Source organism: Lactuca saligna, chromosome 1 (assembly GCF_052625555.1).
Source record: "Lactuca saligna cultivar CGN05327 chromosome 1, ASM5262555v1, whole genome shotgun sequence".
Lineage (NCBI taxonomy): Eukaryota > Viridiplantae > Streptophyta > Magnoliopsida > Asterales > Asteraceae > Lactuca > Lactuca saligna.
In genome coordinates this window covers 66,417,183-66,433,637 of record NC_136417.1, presented here as the reverse complement: position 1 = coordinate 66,433,637, position 16,455 = coordinate 66,417,183, and the positions used below count along the sequence as shown (strand labels likewise).

General features: G+C 33.6%; 2 protein-coding genes across 2 annotated transcripts; one reads left to right on the top strand and one right to left on the bottom strand.

The window, feature by feature from the left end:
- Positions 1-696: 696 nt before the first annotated feature.
- Positions 697-1,178, bottom strand: LOC145007661 (uncharacterized). Its single transcript, XM_078966534.1, has 3 exons — positions 1,086-1,178; positions 877-1,016; positions 697-760 (listed from the first exon to the last, which is right to left on the bottom strand). The coding sequence occupies exons 1-3, from the start codon at positions 1,176-1,178 to the stop codon at positions 697-699; spliced, it is 297 nt and encodes a 98-aa protein (XP_078822660.1).
- A 6,196-nt stretch (positions 1,179-7,374) lies between these two features.
- Positions 7,375-8,871, top strand: LOC144998942 (Inosine triphosphate pyrophosphatase family protein). Its single transcript, XM_078958676.1, has 8 exons — positions 7,375-7,628; positions 7,722-7,786; positions 7,869-7,932; positions 8,052-8,061; positions 8,146-8,177; positions 8,257-8,369; positions 8,453-8,529; positions 8,634-8,871. Exons 1-8 carry the CDS (start codon positions 7,487-7,489, stop codon positions 8,737-8,739), a joined length of 609 nt encoding a protein of 202 aa, XP_078814802.1. The 5' UTR covers positions 7,375-7,486; the 3' UTR covers positions 8,740-8,871.
- Positions 8,872-16,455: the final 7,584 nt, after the last annotated feature.

Here is a 16,455-nt window from a genome sequence, read left to right as displayed (position 1 = left end):
TTGAAACCTGGAAAGAGGCTTATTCCTACAAGGTAGAACCAATCAAAGGTCGTATCATGTGGCCTGTTAGTGATTGTCCAATAAAGATCAGCCCTCCTCCACATCGTAATCAGCCTGGTAGGCCCAAGAAGAAGAGGCAAAGATCCATGGAGGAAAAATCTCAAAGTCAGAGCCAAACTCAAAGTCAAAGTCAAACAATTGGTGCTAGTGGTATAGATGGTCATGGTCCAAGGGGCAGTGGAAAACTCACAAGGAAGTTCATTACTGTCACTTGTAGCAAGTGTAAAAACAAGGGACATAATGCAAGAACATGTAAGGGGCAATGAGGAAATTGATGTGTTGTCTTGTTGGATTAAGATGATGTAATGTGTTACTTTTGGGAACCATTGTGTTGTTCTTTTGGGTGTCTGTTTAATGGTTTTGATGTTTTTTGGACAACTTTACCCTCCGTTTAGAATGATGTTTTTTTTGGTCATGTAACAAGAATTTGGTATGTGCAAACAATGGTTATTAACTTTGGATGTTCTTTTGTTTATGCATCATTGTCCTTTACTTTTTAGCATCTTTATGTTACTATTAGGTTATGTTAAGCATTAACAGTTTGTCCCATCACTGCTATGTCTAGTAGAACCAAAATATTTGGATGTTTGAAACAAATAACTTCATTACCCACTAACCATAACAATGCATTCACTTTCATGTCCAAAAGAGTACATTCACAAACATAGCAATTTTCCCAAATCTACCACAAAATAAACCACTAAAACATGGAAGAACTACTTCATCAGAAAAAAAACAAACCCAAAAAAAACCCAGCTACATATCAGGTACAACTTTAGTTTTGATTTTTCTTCCTTTATTTTTCCAATATCATACTTGAACATTTGATTTTCTTCCTTCAATTTTCCAACTTCAGTCTTTAGCTTGTTGATTGATCTCAGCAACCCAGGTATTATTGATTTTGATCGTTCACACATTTGAGGGTCGATCCATCCCACAAACCCACATGTCGAATCCTAGCAAAATATAAGAAGGAATTGAGTGATCAGTGAAAAATCTTCATAACCAACCACATGAATACTAACCTCTTTAGGACATCCCCAAAAACGTCGACCAGGGTTCTTATCAGTCCAAGCCGTTCGCAATATCGCCATTTGACCACAAAAACACCTCACCATTGTTGATTTTGAGTTTGGAAGACACGATTTTGATTTTAGCAGGAGGAGATATCGATTTAGGGAAAAGATGAAACACATGTTCGATCTATTAATAAGGAGAGTAGACGTTAGGGGGGGTTTAATTTAATAAGATATCAAAGGAATGAGTGTGAATTGACAAAAATACCCTCACACAGACGGAGGGGTAGACGGCTGTTAAGCCTTTGGACCAATTCCACAACAAATCAAAGCTTTTGGACCACCAGTACAACCCCAAAACTTTTTGGACCAAACATCCAATTTTTGACATACCACAGGGACCAAACTTGCAATTTTGTCTATTTTAACAAAAAAATAATGATATTTCATCAAGAAATTATCATTATTTAATATCGAAACCGAAAAAAACAATTCAATAAAGATAAAAAAAAAAAAAAAAAAAACACGGAAAAAATGAAATAAGATTTCAGCAACATGAAAAAAAAAAGTTGGAAGAGGCAATACAAGTGTTGCGGCAATAGAACACGCGCAACTGTTTTTTACTCTGAATACTTCTAAAAAACAAACATCTGTTAAATTAAAAGTGTTACGCGTATGTTACACCGCGCAACAATAAGATGTTTGAAGATGTTTTTTTTTTTTTTTTTTTTCCAAAAAACAAACAACATTTAAGAAAACATTTTAAAAATATATCTCCTTTTTTCTTATTTTAATGGAATTGTGTATCTGATGATGAAATATTTTATCTTTGGCTTTTCAATAATTGTATGTGTTTTTTTGAAATCAACCAAGAGGACATGAGAAGTGTATGTGGCGTGTTTACGTGTGTGTAGAAAGTAGAGGAAGTGAGGAACTGACTGTTAAAATGATAAAGTGGTGGGGCTAAATTTGAAAATTGGTATAAAGGCAACGGCGGAGCACGACACAGCATAGCCCGTATTTTGAGGGTCGTCTTCTTGGAAACCTAAAAACCCCTTCCAACCCCATTTCCATTCTATTATTTCATTTTTATTTTATTATAAAAATTTTAAAATATGCCAACTTTTGTTTTTTTATATAGGAATCGTCTGATTGACGATGTTTTATTATACTCAACAAGTGAAACAGATGAAATTTGATGATACACCTAAACTTAAAATTGATCAAGGGAGTAAAAGTTAGAACTATTCTATAAAATATATTATATTGAAGCTACGTATATGAAGATGCCATATTTTTAATTAACCATGCTAAACTATCAAACTCATGAAAACATATCACGAATTAACGAAATATCATTTTCCGATAACGATGATCATGCTAGATATTCACGAAATTCATTTAATTTAAACATTCGAACGATTTTTTCTTGTTTGTTGGTGATGCTCAATGAGGGTAATATAGGTAAAAAACAGAAAAAGTTGATGTCGAGCTTTGCCTATTTGGTGTTATGTTTATATAGAAGGCGCAAAATGGCATTCTCTTTATAAACGAAAGACGAGTTATCATGATGTTGGTGGATATTAGTATTAGCACTTGTAGTAGATATTCGGTTTAACTTAGTAATTATATTCAATTTGGTTTTCATTTGGTAAATATATCATTTTCAATAATATTTCTTCCATCTATTATCGTTTTACCATTATTTGTTTCTTTCTTCATTTATCGTTTATTACTTCACTCTAGTGAACAATATTGTTTTCCATCGTCACGAAGATCGAAGATAATCAATGTTCTTTCTTGTTTATCAAAACCATTGTGTACATCATAAATCTACATTTTCAAGTGTTAATCATGAATTCATAATCGCAATCTTTATATAGTAAAACAACGTATTTTCATGAGGTTTAGTACCCAAATTTAGGTGGGGCTGTAATGTATATAACTTTTTCGTTATTTCCTAAGTTCGTAGAATTTTGAGAATTTTTTAATATATGTGTCTTTTTAGCTAACCTTTTTCTTTATGTGATTTTATTTCTTTAATACAGTTAATCTTTTAAACAATCAATTTTTTTAAATCATTGCATGATTTTATTTATGGCTCTTTTTCATGCACGAATTGTTTTCATAGATTTCAATGTTTTATTTATTCGTGACAAATGACTATCATATAACCGCGCGTTAATGTTCTAAGATATGTTTCACGAATTAGCTTAAGCTTTCTTGAAAAAAATACTTAACTTTTGAATTCTTCGGTTCCAACTTTTTTTTTTGTTTGTTATCAAGCAAGAAAATGCCAACAAGGAAAAAGAAATGAAACTCAATGGATTTAATAAATCTTTAACATTGCAAAAGAATACCAAAAACAATTTATAAGAATTCTTACATCTTTGGTAGTCTAAAAATGGAGTAACTACTAATTATAAATGAGATCGGCCACAACAACTTTTCTATCCGGTACAATTATCCACGGATTTGGCAAATATTACTAAAATCTCACTGACCTTTTTCTCGAATGTTGGTGCACCTTCTAAGAGGTGCAGGGTCGGTTTCGGGTCCATACGGCGTGTGCGAAGGCCATTGTCGATTAGGGGTCCCAAGTTTTTTATGTATATTATTAGCAACAAACTATTGACATATTAGTGATGGAATAGTGTCAAATTAGCAATGAACCAATCACAATCTTTAGGGTCCATCTTTACTTTTCACACGTGACCATCAAAATCAGCAACGGACTTTCAAAAGGTAGATTATTTTTACTAAGATTAAAATTTATCTGTTAGTTATAATAGTTCATTCTCTATCATATGCATATATTAGACATACTTGTGTTTTCAAATCATAAAGTACCGTTAGTAACCGGCTTTTTGATATAAGACAAAACTGTAAAACTGGCCATTGTGGTATGTGAAATACTTTAAGTAGAGTCTAAAAAGTTTCCGACTTGTATTAAAGGTCCAAAATCAAGAATTTCCTATGGTTTAGATCCAAAAATACTTGAAATGACCGTTTTGATCTTTTAATTTTTTTTTTTTGTATTTATTTTAATCTTTAATTAATTAAAAATAAAAAATAATAATGGACCCATCCATCTCTCTCTGGCCACCACAATAAGCACACACTCTCACACATACACCCTTTCGATTTCGCTTCACGGTGACTTATTCATTTGATCGATAAACTTGATCAGAATACAAATCAATATTTGATAAAAAATCATTGACAAGATAATTGCTATAAATCTTCAAAGTTGAATATCCACGTCTAATAAAGAATCATACAATAACAAGAGATCTTTAATCTCTCAATTCATTTTGCCAATAAATCAAATTGACATTTTGATCCAGTTTCAAAATCAAACCACAAGTGAATTGTTCGTTAGAAAGCTAAACTTAAACTAACTTCGTAACGATAACAAATCATCAATAGAAAACATCTATATTGTTGATCTTCAATCTCAATTTGTCTCTCTTCCCCACACACTTACGAAATCAACAATCGTTTGAGTATGTATATTTGTTTATGTGTTGAAGAAGGAGGAGATTATCTCAGAAAGTTAGTGTACCTTGATTTCAGATTCAACACACACGTTTACAATTGATACTCACAAACAATTGCACATTGATTATGGTGTTGAGGCTTACAAACAATTGATCGTGAAACACTCATAGTTGTTGAATGATCTGATAAGGATGGGTGGTTAGCCACTAGCTTCTCAACATCAATCAAACACTTATCTAAAATCACCCTCTTCAAACGAGACCCTAGTAATGGCGACTCTGAAAACCCTAGTTCCAGTGGCGGCCATCGTTGCTTCGTCTTTTCCGGTAGCGTCATCGATTAACAGATTTGTGCTTGATGACAATAAGCGAGAGAGATGAAAGGAAGATGGAGTTGATTTCTTAAAGAGAGTATGGTTGGGTCGATGCTTCTGATGGTGAAGATGGTACTGATAATAGAGTTTTAGACCAGAAGTATGAACAAGGTGGATAAATAGATATATATATATATATATATATATATATATATATATATATATAGAGAGAGAGAGAGAGAGGTCACCTGTGGGGTGGGGTAGATAGGCACAATGTTTTTATTTTTTTTTTATTTTTGTTTTAATAAAGTGTTTACAATAATATAAAAAAATACAAAAAATAAATGAAAAGGGTAAAATTGTCATTTCAAGTTTATCAGGGACAAAATATAGACTAAAACCACATGAAATTCTTGATTTTGGATATTTCATACAAGTTGAAAACCTTTTGGATCTTATTCAAAGTTTTTTGCATACCACAAGAACCAATTTTGCAATTTTGTCTTGATATATCAATTCGATCTCTATCATATGTTTTGTCATGCAATTTTATTAATAAAACCAATATATTTATCAATATACGAAGATTAGTTGGAATCCGGAAATCATTTTGACATAGTCGATATATATATATATATATATATATATATATATATATATATATATATATATATATATATATATATATATATATATATATATATAACCACATTTACAAAAATATGAATCTAAAAATCACTAATGACTAATTTCATCTCAAATATTGTCTTCCTTTCATGTGTTATTATTATATGTTATATGATGAAAGTAAGTTCATCGAAAATGGATTGTCGATTAACTCACACATCCATCTAATCGCACTCTTAAATCTAAACATTTTGTCCATCATAGGACTTGAACGGTTGAACCCCCACCACTTAGGAAGTTACATACTTTCGAACACATGATACCGTAGACGGATTGAATAATATTTTAATTTTCCATTATTTCTACGTGAAAATTAAGTCCAAAAACCCATCTGGTTTGACAAAAAAAATGGCATCAAGTCTAATACCTCGTCACTTGTTATACGTGAGATACTATGTGTATCTCATGGTATTGAATTGTAAACTGATTTTCAGCTTAAAATATAATGCATCAACCTCTACTACTAAGTAAACTATATCAAGAGAATCATGGTATTACTTATGAATAACTTGAATTATAAAAGTTGAAGTCAATAGTACTATCGAAATGAAAACAAAAAAAAATGGACAAGTTACAAACTCGAAAGCATATCGTTAATGTCGGATTGGAGATGTAGATGAAGGCACAAATGTGTCCCGAGTTATATAACATATTGATTAAATGAACCATATGAGAGAATAAGATAAGAAACTTGTCAACTTTTTTTGGAGATAAGTATTACATTTATAAATGGTATGTTCGCAAAATAAATGAATTATGCAATTAGTTTACAGGACAGAGTTAATGATGCTAAGTCATGTTTAAAGTGCATCGTGAGGGGCATCATGGGGGAGGTGCTTTTAAAACTTTCAATAAGTTTTGTACAAAAATTACTTCAACGACCAAGTTAAACAACCAAGTTCGTAAGATTCAAATAGTCATTACAATCAAACAAAAAGTACAAAGTATTTAGTATGGAATAAAATTACAAACCATACATAATGATATGTAGTGGTTGGGCTAAGATCCATTAAAGAAACAAGGAGGAGCCTGTAATAGTAGATTTCAAACCTTATACACATACATCATAGTTCAATGGGATCAAGTTCACTCTTTTGCAATTGCAATGGTTATCTTGAAGCTAACATGCTATAATTTTCAGTATGTAAATGAACGAATTTTTAAAGCTAATAAGACACCATATATTATCATATAAACATCATGCTTAGTTATTCAATTATTTTTATTGGTTGAATTTGTTTTTTTTTTTTCCTGAAAAAGCTAGTTATAAATAATTAATAAAATGTTGACTTTTGATAAAAGGTGTCTATGGAATGTCTATTTTTCATAAATATTTGGTAAATTTTACTTTCTATATTTATTTCCATAATATGCATCATACTACATGCAACCTTTTGCAAGACAATACAACACTTTCGGGTCGATGGAACATATTCTACATCAATGCTAACACTGCAAATTTTGACAATCTTCTTAATTGTTCTTTCAAATAGGATTGAATGGTAATTTTCTCTTCTATTTGATCGAACTATTTAAGATATAATCTCACAAAACACAAAAATATTGTTATAAAAACTATTATTTGGGTTTTGGTTTGATTATAATTAAGTCAAAAAGATATTAGAGCAAATGCATCAACGCATACAATTTGACATAAACTAGTTGATTAATGCATTTTGCAAAACAATATATGGAATAATAAATAGGTCATTAAAAACTGGACATTGTGGCCCATTAATTCTATATGGGCTTGATCCAATACACAATCTGAATTCGGAAATCTGGAAAAAGCTATTTGGCAAATTTGAGTAGTAGGGGCACTGATACTGAGAGGAGCAGTAAACACGAAGGGAAAAACCGTCAGCTGAACGGCGAGAGGATAGTGGCGGAGGAGCAAAAGAGCAGGAAAATGGCGGCGGCGCGGTTAGCGGCGGGGACTGGTTTGGTAAAGCTGCCTCCAGTAACGTTTGTGACAGGAAACGCGAAGAAGCTTGAGGAAGTTAAAGTAATTTTAGGGCAATCCATTCCGTTTCAGTCGCTTAAGCTCGACTGTATGTATATTATTCAATTACTTCTCCCTAATAATCTCCGAAACGCTATTGAGTTACTGTGGTAGTTCGATTGATCGTTTTGTTAATTAACAGTGCCGGAACTGCAAGGCGATCCTGAGGATATCGCGAAAGAGAAAGCTCGTTTGGCCGCTAACCAGGTACACACTCGTAAGCTGTAATCTCCATTGATGTTCTTCGAGAGTTACATTTTGCTGATTGGGAATGTGTGTATGTAAGTAGGTGAAAGGACCGGTGCTAGTTGAAGACACTTGCCTCTGTTTCAATGCTCTTAAAGGCCTCCCTGGTTAGTATAAGATTCTGGATCGATATGAGAATTACAGTTAATTTGAATTCATTATGGAATTATCTGTTGATTGATTCTACTGTTTGATTTCATATCTTCAACCATTGTTTTGTTTGCAGGACCTTACATGTAAGTCTCCTTTGCTGCACTTCCTTGTTCATTGCCTAAACTGATAAAAACAATTAACTTTCTCTTACATCAATGGATTCACAGCAAGTGGTTTCTCCAAAAGCTTGGACATGAAGGTACTTAAATCAATTCCTATTCGAAATGTGACCTTGATCTTATCATGTTTGTTAAGCACTTGAAGAATCACTTTTGTAGGTCTAAACAATATGTTGATGGCATATGATGATAAATCAGCCTATGCTCTGTGTATATTTTCTCTTGCTATAGGGCCAAATTTTGAACCCATTACATTTGTGGGAAAGACCATGGTATGCTTTATATATATATCATTCTTCTTGTTTGCTTAATTTGTATTACAAAGAATTTAACTCAAAAATGTACAATTTCTCAGGGGAAGATTGTTCCTGCAAGAGGACCAAATGACTTTGGATGGGATCCAGTTTTCCAACCTGATGGCTATGATCAAACGTAATTCAACTTATATATGATCATATGCATGATTCTTGATCAATATGAGTGCAAAAAGTAGCAGATTTATTTGATGTTTTTTGTTTTTTTGGTTATTGTTGTAGTTATGCTGAAATGCCTAAGGAAGAAAAGAACAAGATTTCTCATCGTTCAAGAGCTCTTGCATTGGTGAAATCCCACTTTGCAGAAGCTGGGTATGTTTTTGAATAATTTCACATTCTAATATCATTTTTGTAGTTTTAAACAATGTATTTTTGTGGGTGTGAGTTGTACTTTGTGTTTTTGGGTTAATAACTCTATATGACTGAATCTTTTGCCACTTTTGATGATGGAAGTTGGATATATTCGTGTAAATTTCCCTAACTTTTTCTTACAATGTTGCTCCAATTTTTGTTACAAATTTGTTTTTGTATGTTTTTTTTTTCAAAATTAGGTATTTTTACAAATTTACACTTTTACAAAATAATGTAATTTTTTACATAATTTTTAACTTTTTTTTTTATGATAAACCCCTTTTTAAAAAACATTAGACAATTTTTAACAAGTGCATTTATATTTTTTTCTAACAAACCATGGATAAACACTTTTATGTGATTAAATTTAATATTTTTGTTAATAATTGTTTGTTGTTGTGTTATACATAAGGTCTCCGATGCATTGCACTAAGTGTAATCCCTAGTTATGTAGATATGTATTATACTAAATATCATTTATTTGTATATTAAAATAGTTTCTAACTTATTTAATTAAAATGTACAAAAATAAATAAAAAGTCTATATAGACTATAACGAAAAAAATATAGAAAACTTAGTTTAGAACGTTTAGATTATGCGATGAAAGATGAGTTATTCACTTAAACTGATAATATTTTGGTTCGTTTTATCACCAAATAATCAAAGAATATCTGAAATTAACCATTTAAATACCAAATTTGCGAACCAAAGGGATTGTAGCATAGCTGAAGTTTGATGAAATTTGTAGCTTGTAAATAAAGTAAAAATATTCCAATTCTGTAAAATGATTTTCGTTTTCCAAAAAAATGTAGTTTTACAGAATATAATAAAATGCGAAAGTAGTTTTAAGATAGACATTTCTGTAAAATGTCTTTAAAATTAAAGTTGAACTAAATGTTGGACGCCATGGGTTCGATTCCCCATCACGCTGTGTTTTTCTTTTATATTTAGAGCAACAAAAATTCTGTAGAAAAAAGGTTTGTAGACATATAAACATAGAACCTAACGAGAGTCAAACATCTTAATCACTTTAGCTAAAAGTTTATTTCTAAAAAAAATCTACAGAAAAAAGGTTTGTAGACATATTAACATAGAACCTAACGAGAGTCAAACACTCAAACATCATAATCACTTTGGCTAAAAGTTACTATTTCTGACGAAAATCTGCAGAAAAAAAGATTTGTAGACATATTAAACATAGAACCTAACGAGAGTCAAACATCTTAATCACTTTGACTAAAAGTTATATTTGCAAGAAATGCTTATCTTAGATAAGCGATCCACAATATTATTTTTCACGAAAAAGAAATCTGAAAAGCCATTGAAAACCAACACGCAAAATTCGTGAGTTTTCGCATCGCAAACTAAATTTAGAAAAATGCAAAAAATATATTGGTAAGAGATAAGATTGGAGAGTTGAGCATTGAAAAAGTAACGTTTGTATTTTTAATGAAAAAAAGTACGTAGTTATTTTATGATATTTCTAAAAGATGAGTTATGAAATAATATGAAAAACCTACATATGATATTCTAAATTCTAATGACCAACTCAAAGTTATAAGGTTCTAGGGTGTCGTGTATTTTTACTGTAATCATGTTGATTTGGCAGTTTTATCGGCGGTCAACACCAATTCTCAATGGTATTTTTACCGACGGTATACCGGTAAATTTCTACTGAAGAAATAAAAAATGATTTTTGTCTTTCTCTGTCTACTGTCTCTCTCTATCTAATTCTTGCCAAGAACAACACCCTTTACTTCTTTTTTTCTTTTTTTTTAAGTAGTTAAAAAATACAAATACATCACTATACCGCTAGATACCGTTTAGCCTAATGACCTAAAATCCAGAATATCATTTAACATTATTTATTTTCTCAATGTTCCATACTTTGATTGCAAGTAGATTAAGGTTATAAGGTGCGGGAGGCTTTTACCAATAGTAGAACATATGTGGCACTTTTACCGATGGTGAACACCATATCCATACTTTTTTTTTTGTGAATGATAAATCTTATAGGTGAACTTCCATTGATAACAAATCTCAATTGTAAACATTTTCTTATTTCCTGATCTTGTAATTTTTTTTTTATTTTCAACATAAATACCACCGTATATATATCATTGGTAAAAAAAGCCACCACAACCCATTCATACACAAAGTGTGACAAAATTTGTAAAAACTTAGTTGATGCTTTTATGATATCCTTTTACCATTGGCCAAAAAAAAAACTATCAAACATTTTATGTTGGAAGGAGTGGTGTCACATTTGTCACGATTCACATAGACAACACGTCAAATTTGTCACACTCCTTTAAAAATTTTCTATTTACATGATACGGGTTGCCACACTTACAATGATATTTTTCTTTTAAAATTAAATAATTTAAAAAAATAAACATTTCGAACATACTATTTTTTTTTAAACTAAAATTTCATTAACTTCAAAAAAAAATCACACACTTACACTTAAAAAAAACAAAACACATTTGAAATTAAAATAATATGCTCTTAAATTAAAAAAACATAACACACTTCAAATAAAACTAATACACATTTAAACTTAAAAAACATAACACACTAGGAAAAAATCTAAAATAAAGACAATGAGTTTAAATTTGAACAAAATTGGGACTGACTTATAATTTGTCAAAACTCAACAAGTTTGAAATCTTTGTTAGTTTCAATACGGTAAACTTCAAGAATATTCCCTAGTAAAATATTTTCATTTTCACAATTTCCAATTTCATGCATCATCCTACGAAACACATTGTTAAACTGATTTTTAAGTGCATTTGCGTGCCTCCATTTGGAGTAGATTTCTTCTTTACCTCGAGGGACAAGGCTTTGCGGTTGTTTTTGTTGGTGACTCTCCTCCAAAAGGTTATTGTAGGGAGGTTAATGCGGATTGGATCTTCTGTAACATCAACCCATGAACAAGCCAACATCTCTTCTTCGGGGGACCAAAAATGAACCACACAAGCTATTAGCGATTAGGTTTTAAAGAAAATTAAAAATAAGACAGTTAGGAGAATTAAATTAAGATAATTTGAATGTGGTGAAGAATGAATAAGGATGATGGTATTTATAGTTGAAGATTGAGGGTTTAAAATTTGAAATTTTGAAGAAAAAAACGATTATATTTTTGAAATTGAGTGCTTTTTGAAAAGAATGTATTTTTTGAATTTTTTTTTTTTGAGTTAATGGGTAAACAAAAACATTTTCTCTCTCATCGGTAAAACATCACCGAGTTGCTGAGCCAAGCTTGACATTTTGAGGCCTCGGCCCGGTGTTTGTCGAGAATGCCAAATTCGATGTCGAATCCACTCCAATGAGCCTTTGCCTAATAAGTAGAATTAGTAAATGTGTCATGTTGTGTCGTGTTGGGTTGAGTTGAAACATTAAATTGATTAAGAGAACTTAACCATACTCCACCCCGTTTAATTATCGTATCGTGTCGTATCAATCCGTTTATTTTCATGTCGGGTTTCCGTGTTAGAGTTCAAACCTTTTAAATGTGTTATGTCAGGCCGGGTTGAAAGATTAGGAGTTTTGACTTTATTGACCACTGAAGTCTCAAAATTGTCACTACTTAGCCACTAAAGTTCCATCGTGTTAATAAAGTCTTTAAACTTTCAATTTTGTCACCATTTAGTCATTGATACATTTTATATCAAGTTCTAACATGTTACCAACCTACTTGCTTAAGTCCTTATTTTCTGTTTTTAATGCTGTTGTCTTGATTATTGTTCAGAAAAAAGTAAGCAATTTTTATCACATATGTCCACATGGTGCTAACATGGCATCCATTGGAATTAAAAAAAAAACTTTTTAAAATTAAATCCACTCTAAGTATCAATCCTAACTTTCATCATGATCATCTTGCATTAAACCCTAACTTCCATCCATAATATTTTTTCCATTGGTCGACGACCAAGATCACGAGCTTCACTTAGCCTCCACCTCCACAACTACTACCATCATCGGGTTTCGGGTTCCCTTCCTCCATCAGAGACAGTGTATTCAGAGGATGTATAGCAAGTGATGACTTTGGTATTAGGATGATGACATACCAGCGTAATTGCACCAACAAAAATCATTGTCCTTATGCGCCTCATCATAAAGTCTCCTATCTGATCAGATAATCCTGGAGCGAAGGTTGTATTGTGGTGATGAAGACATCACCCTCTGCGTCTTCTCTCAGTTCTTCATTTTGGTGTGCTTCTTCACCGATGTCGAAAGCTGGTGTCAAACCCAACAAATAATAGGGGTACAACATACTCCAAATACACTGTTTTAATGCACTAAAAAGTGGTACAAGGCACGCAGGGTCAAACCACAGAGACACGGGATAAAAGTCTATACTTCTTTGCGCAAGGTAATTTGATCACAAATGGGGTTTTGTTTGCAAAAGTAAAATAATAAAATGACAGTCTACTTTAAAAGCATGCATAAAATGAAATAAACATGTAAACAAAAAGATTGAATGATTCTAGTTCTTGTTCTCAATGTTGTTATTCAACTTGATTATGGTTTGATGTAGTTCATGATTGGTATTCTAAGTTGGTATTGAAAGATATTAACTCTCACTAATACCTCTCGGTTGCCAAATTATCTAAACAAAACACACTCTTTGACTAGACCTAGCTTTACTAATTCAACCTAAACACGCTCTTAGATTGTATTGAAAAACTACATGTAACGCCCCATTCCGGGTATGTTATTCAAACAAAGTATTTTCATTTCTGAAAGGGGTACTCGATGAGTCTGTAGCCCGAATCATCGAGTAGAGACGGGGTGATCACATGTTTTCAGCTGGCGAATCGACGAGTCTATATGTTGGACTCGGCGAGTCCGCTTGTTCGGATGAAGCCCTAAATTTTAAGGGTTTGCACCCTATTTAAACACTCTTATGTGCCTCAACCTCGCCTCTATCACCCTCAGAACCTCTTCCCTGTAAACCCTAGCCCCTTTGTTGAGTTTGAGTGTGCTTGTGATAGCTTGGAAGCTTTGGGAAGGAAAGAAGATCCATAGAAGGGAAGGAAGATCCAGGAGCTAGCCTACATATGTTCTTCAGTCAGGTAATGAAGTTATGACCTTGGGTATTCCTCCATTATAACCTCCTTTATGCTTTTTATGCCTTCTTTGGAGCCTTTTATGATTCAAAACTTGAGATATGGACTCTCCTTGGATGAAAACTTTAGACCTGGACTCTCATTGCATTCTAGATGTATAAAGTTTCAGTTATGGTCGTGATTGAGGTCCCTCTTCAGCTTGGAACCCCATTAAGAGCTTAGACTTGGTATTTGAAACCTTTAAAGCCATGCATGCACGTAAAGTTTGCAACTTTACGTGATAAGCATGCCCTAGAAGCTTGGATATGTGATTTGGATCTGCTGCATGGATCAAATCAGGTCTGTATAAAAAAGGGTTTGAATGGAGAGTCGCAAGCTGGACTCGGCGAGTCATATGAAGATAGCCATGGACTTGACGAGTGGGATGAGCAACTTGGCGAGTCCGATGAAGATTTTCCTTAGACTCGACGGGTTGTTCTACAACTCGGCGAGTCGGATGTGTTCTTCCCGAGAAAATTAATGTTTGAGTGGAATGGCTTCATTCCTTCGTAGTTACATGTAAAGTTAGCAACCTTACGTGTTTAATTGGTCCCAAGGGATCAGATCTACGAGTTAGAGGCTGTGGAATGGATTAGAATTCGACTGTATGGAATCTGCGATAGGACTCGGCGAGTTGTTCTTCGAACTCGACGAGTCGAGTCGCGAGTCCCCCGTTTTCCTTCGAGTTGTGAGTTTAGAGTGAATATGTGAGTGGGAAAGGGGCTCGGTGGGTTAAAGTCCGAATTAGTAAAGGAGGGACTCGGCGAGTGTGCGCCCTGACTCGGTGAGTCCGGTCAACTAGAAGTTGACTTTGACCAGGGAGTTGACTGTGACCAAGGATAAAATAGTCATTTTACCCTAAGGGCACTTACAAGTAATTGACCTAGTGTTTTTGGGATTTGTAGTCGGTCGGTTCCGGAGCAACAGTCAGCCACTCTTAGAGTTAGCATCTCAGCAGCCAACACTACGAGGTGAGTTTTCCTTCCAGTAGGAACGGGTCTATGGCCACAATGCCAACCCGTCTAGTAGTTCTGGACCTTGGTCCGATGCAGTAGTTCCGTGTGCTTGAGGTATTTGTGATTCAAGCATGTCTTTGTGTTATGTGTTCCGAACTCCGGTCCGATGCAGTATGCAGTATATGTGTTTATGCTAGTTGGTATGTTTATGCTATGTTATGTTATGCTCAGTCAGTTTCCAGACTTCGATCTGATAAAGGGGACAAGGTCCCAGTCAGTTCCGGATTTCGATCTGATGCAATTAGTTCCGGACTTCGGTCCGATGCAGGGGACAAGGTCCCAGTCAGTTCCGGACTTCGGTCTGATGCAGTTTCCGGACTTGGGTCCGATGCAGATAGCAAGGCCCTGGTTAGTTCCAGACTTCGGTCCGATGCAGTTTCCGGACTTCGGCCCGATGCAGTGGGCAAGGCCCAATATGTGTTTATGTGTTATTATATGGTATGTGATAGTCTGGGGGAGCTCACTAAGCTTTGTGCTTATAGTTTCAGTTTTGGTTTCAGGTACTTCCGCAATAAAAGGGAAGAGTTCGGGATGATGGCATTGCACACACCACAGCTTCAGCTTTTATCCTCGGAGTTTATTTTAGATACTATGTTATGTTGTTACAGTTCTTTTGTTATGACACATCTATTATAACTTTTTGGGATTTATGACGTACGATTTTATGATATTATAAATCGTTGATAACCTTAGTACTATTTAAGCAAAAAAAAAAATTGGATCGTATTTTGGGTTGTTACACTACATTAAGTTTTGTACAAGCTTCCCAACAATAATCCTTTCTTCTCATACGCTCGGAAGTGTGAAAACATGTTATATATGTTTTACAATAAGAAACTTATTATTTGGTACCAATCATTAACTTAATAGAACGATTAGGTGCCCTAAAAGTTAATTAACAACACAAAAATTCAATTAATGAAAGTAGCCAATCAAACACAAACCAAATTTAAGGATTCTAGTTTAAACAAAAACATAATCACATATAATAGAATCACAAATCAAACATCAAATCATACGTTTCAAGTCAAGCAACCAACATGTTTCGAACAAGAACTAGAAATTAGCGTTTTTAGCCACGCATGGCTAAGAACAAATCTGCAACGACCCAATTTTCACGTCCGAAAATTTCGTTTTAAAACATTACTTTAGAAAAACATTAGCAATTAAAAACATTGTTTGATCAAACCATAACATAACATAAACCATGTCTAAAAGCCAAACCATACAACCCATCAAAATATCAGAGTTCAAATCCCAGTGAATCTCGTAAATGCGGAAACCAGAGTGTGTGCATGATGTGCCGCTACCGTGCCAGCTCCTTCCCCTTCGGTGAAGAGGTAGCTGAAAACAAAACTGTAAAACGTAAGCACAAAGCTTAGTGAGTTCCCCCAACGTACCACATACCATACAAACACATAACATGCATACTGCCAGGCTATTCTGGGGTACCTGACTACCCAGTACGGCCATTCTGGGGTGCCGACCTACCCATACTGCCAGGCTATTCAGTGCACCAGTTGCAACCGAAGGGGACACACTGCAAAGTACTGCAAGGCTTACCC